This window comes from Triticum aestivum, chromosome 2B (genome assembly GCF_018294505.1).
Source record: "Triticum aestivum cultivar Chinese Spring chromosome 2B, IWGSC CS RefSeq v2.1, whole genome shotgun sequence".
Taxonomy (NCBI): Eukaryota; Viridiplantae; Streptophyta; class Magnoliopsida; order Poales; family Poaceae; genus Triticum; species Triticum aestivum.
This window is the reverse complement of record NC_057798.1, coordinates 173065977-173069479: the sequence shown is the minus strand read 5'-3', so window position 1 is coordinate 173069479 and position 3503 is coordinate 173065977. Positions and strand designations below refer to the sequence as shown.

General features: G+C 47.1%; 1 protein-coding gene across 1 annotated transcript; it reads left to right on the top strand.

The window, feature by feature from the left end:
- Positions 1 to 246: 246 nt before the first annotated feature.
- LOC123044162 (40S ribosomal protein S6-2) lies at positions 247 to 2559 on the top strand. The gene is made up of 6 exons (XM_044466823.1): positions 247 to 366; positions 458 to 522; positions 1323 to 1380; positions 1474 to 1582; positions 1675 to 1947; positions 2149 to 2559. The coding sequence occupies exons 1-6, from the start codon at positions 361 to 363 to the stop codon at positions 2388 to 2390; spliced, it is 753 nt and encodes a 250-aa protein (XP_044322758.1). The 5' UTR covers positions 247 to 360; the 3' UTR covers positions 2391 to 2559.
- Positions 2560 to 3503: the final 944 nt, after the last annotated feature.

The window sequence follows — 3503 nt, the reverse complement described above, 5'->3', positions numbered from 1 at the left end:
CAGCTAGCCTTTTTTTATACAAACAGCTACTAGGTTTTATTGGTCTGTAATAATGTGAGCTTCTTTATTTATGTTTTTTGTTTAGCGACAACAGCATAGGCCCATTATACACTCTAGGCCGGTTTAATCTTCTCCAACTAAACCCCTCCCGCGCTGAAAATGGCCCAGATCAACCGAGCACCCGCAGGCTGGACCCTAACGGCCCACTCCACTTCTCCCCGACGCCTCCTACCTTTATAAGCTCATCACATCTTCCCCACGCACGCATCCTCGCCCCCAAACCCTAGCGCCCGCGCCGCCGCCGCCGCCGCCCCACCGCCCCCCAGCTCGCGGCCCGCGAGCTTGCGCCGCAACTTCACCATGAAGGTACGCACCTTCTCCTCATCCCCCGTCGTGCTCCGATGTGATCTGCGTTTGTGCTGGCGCCTGATTCGTGTGGTTCTTGCGTCGGTTTCAGTTGAACATCGCGAACCCCACCACGGGGTGCCAGAAGAAGGTGGAGATCGATGACGACATGAAGCTGTGAGTGTTTCTCAGCCCCACATTCTTTCTTTAGACCCGCGTCGTGTAGTCTAGTCACCACACTTCCTCTCGAAATTGTGTTGCTATTCAGTTTGGATCCTTGTGGTCGGCCTGTATTAGTATGGTGGACTCGTTAAATCTGTTATCCTGTGGATCTAACACTTGGCGTGTTGACTGTGGAGGATCTGTTCTGTTACATTGTTAGACTGGGTTTGTCGGAACTATTATTTGTGATTGCTGCTCTTATAAATGTCATGGTGCGATTGGAATCTTGTTGAGAACTTTTGCTGTTTTAGAGAACTAGAATCATGATTAGAGGCTTTTGCTGTTGTAGAGAACTAGAATGGACGTTCTGTCAGCGTTGAGGTCGGTGTTCTTGTAACAGTTTCGATAACTACACTATGTCACAGCATTCACTATTTTGTTTGTATGTGTATTCTGAGCTAGCATTAGTGCAAAGCAGAGGGCTAAGCATAGAAACTACACCCATCCCCCAAATTCATGTAATTGCTACTTGTCTGTGGTGCAGCTAGTTATGTCTGATGATTTTCTCTGTAGCATAGTATCGATTAACAACGAATAGTTTCAACTTCTTGTGATGTTCAGTACTGATAATTTTTGGGTGACATATTTAACTATGTACCCTGTGATGCCATGAACAATGTTGAGTTGAGGCTTTTAGTAGTCAACGATCAATATAGTAGTAGGAATTTAGTCTGTTGTTTGTCAAAATAATAACAGTTGGGAGTTTACCCTCTGTTTTTTTGATATGGATATCTAATAGTTTAATATAACTACAGGCGGAACCTTTATGACAAGAGGATCTCCCAGGAGGTAGTTGGTGATCTTCTGGGTGAGGTAATCTACTGGCAAGTGATTTCATCACACTTAACCTGCAGCTGATATTTTAGTAGTTTTGATTAAAGATATCTATCATTTTCTGTTTCTCAGGAATTCGAGGGCTATATTTTCAAGATCATGGGTGGCTGTGATAAGCAGGGTTTCCCAATGAAGCAAGGAGTGCTAACTCCTGGGCGTGTTCGCCTTCTGCTTCACAGGGGTATTACTTTATTTTCATTGTACTTCTTGCAGACATTTTCTCGGTATTAAATTAGAATTCTTACCTGTATTTCTTTTGCCTCACTTCTGTAGGCACATCTTGCTTCCGTGGACATGGCAGGCGTGTTGGTGAGCGCCGGAGGAAGTCTGTCCGTGGTTGCATTGTCAGCCAAGACCTATCTGTTATCAACTTGGTGATTGTCAAGAAGGGCAAGAATGATCTGCCAGGCCTGACCGACACTGAGAAGCCCAGGATGAGGGGACCCAAGAGGGCTTCCAAGATCAAGAAGCTCTTCAACCTTGGCAAGGATGATGATGTCCGCCAGTATGTCAACACATACCGCAGGTCCTTCACAAACAAGAAGGGTGAGCTGTCCTTGATTTGTTCGCTTACTGATGAATTATATTGTGTTATTTTACCCTCTTCCATTGTTCTTGAAGAAATTTTTAAGTCTTAATATCATAATGCTTGTCTTGAGCCTGCTAACGAAAAACTTAATCTACAATTCACATTGTGTCTTTAATTTACTTGTTTCTTACGCAGACAATATTGTTTGTTATTTCCAGGCAAGACCGTCAGCAAGGCTCCCAAGATCCAGCGTCTTGTGACACCGTTGACCCTCCAGAGGAAGCGCGCGAGAATCGCCGACAAGAAGAAGAGGATCGCGAAGAAGAAGTCAGAGGCTGCAGAGTACCAGAAGCTGCTTGCGCAGAGGCTGAAGGAGCAAAGAGACCGCCGGAGCGAGAGCATGGCCAAGAGGAGGTCAAAGCTTTCTGCTGCTACCAAGGCTCCTGCTGCCTCTGCTTAAGATGTCTTTCATTAGTTGGACAAAACTACCCACAACTTTCAGCTTTCTTGAGTTCGTAGTTGATGATATTTTGCGTGAACATGAGTATTTATCGGCTGGAGTTTGTTACTGAAATTCTATGTTAGTTTCTACTCAAGTAGAGCTGTAAGCAACCAAGTATTATCATCCATTTGAAATGCCCTATTACTTTATTTTGCTCATTTATTCCTAATTTATTTGTTATACTGTTTATATTCTGAATGAAATGTGTCCCAATTGAAATTATATACTCTATATGAATCTCTATGCAAGATCAAAGGAATATAGGATTAGGACATAACGAGTCTTGACTGATCCTTGTTTATAATGTAGTAAGATATTGAGAATATAGGACATGTTTTTATTTAAACAGTTTTGCTAAATCACATCTAGATGTCCTATGACTACTTTTGTCTTTTCCCTTTTTCTTTCTATTTTAAATGCAGTACTTCTCTATCGGGACCTAACCGATCCTCAATACACATTAGTCGAGTAAAAAAAATTACTTGACCGCCGCAAATCTTCCTAACGCTTGGCGGCCGAGTAAAACTTCTCTCCTTCTCTCTTCCTCTCCTCTGCCTCCTCTTCTCCCCTTCGCTCAGCCACAGGCGTGTCCCCCGCCCCTTCTCCTCCCAATGGTCGGATGAGGTGGTTGTATGTCCCCGTCGCCGATCTGCAACGTGGATCCGTGCTGCCATACCCGAGGGTCGTCGTCCGCCGGCGCATCCTCGAGCCGCCGCCGCTCGCCTGATCCGCCCGCCCCACCCGGTTCGCCGATTTCCCGGAGCCCTCTGCCGCAACCGCCAACGAGGACCTACCACGGCGTCCGGCAACACTCGTGGGGGACGTGGGTGGCGGAGATCACCGACCGAGAGACCCACAAGAGGATGTGGGTCGGGTAGTTCCACACGGCCGAGTTCGTGGCCATGGAGTACGACCGGTAGCAAGTTCGGTACCACGGCGCCGCCGCCCGGCTAAACTTCTCGCTCGGGATGGCGCCGGTCCACTTCGTTCCGCCGGAGCCGGGGGTGGTGAGCGCGACGATGACGCAGGAGGACCGAGAGGCGAGGGAGCGCCTCGAGGCAGAGGCTGCCG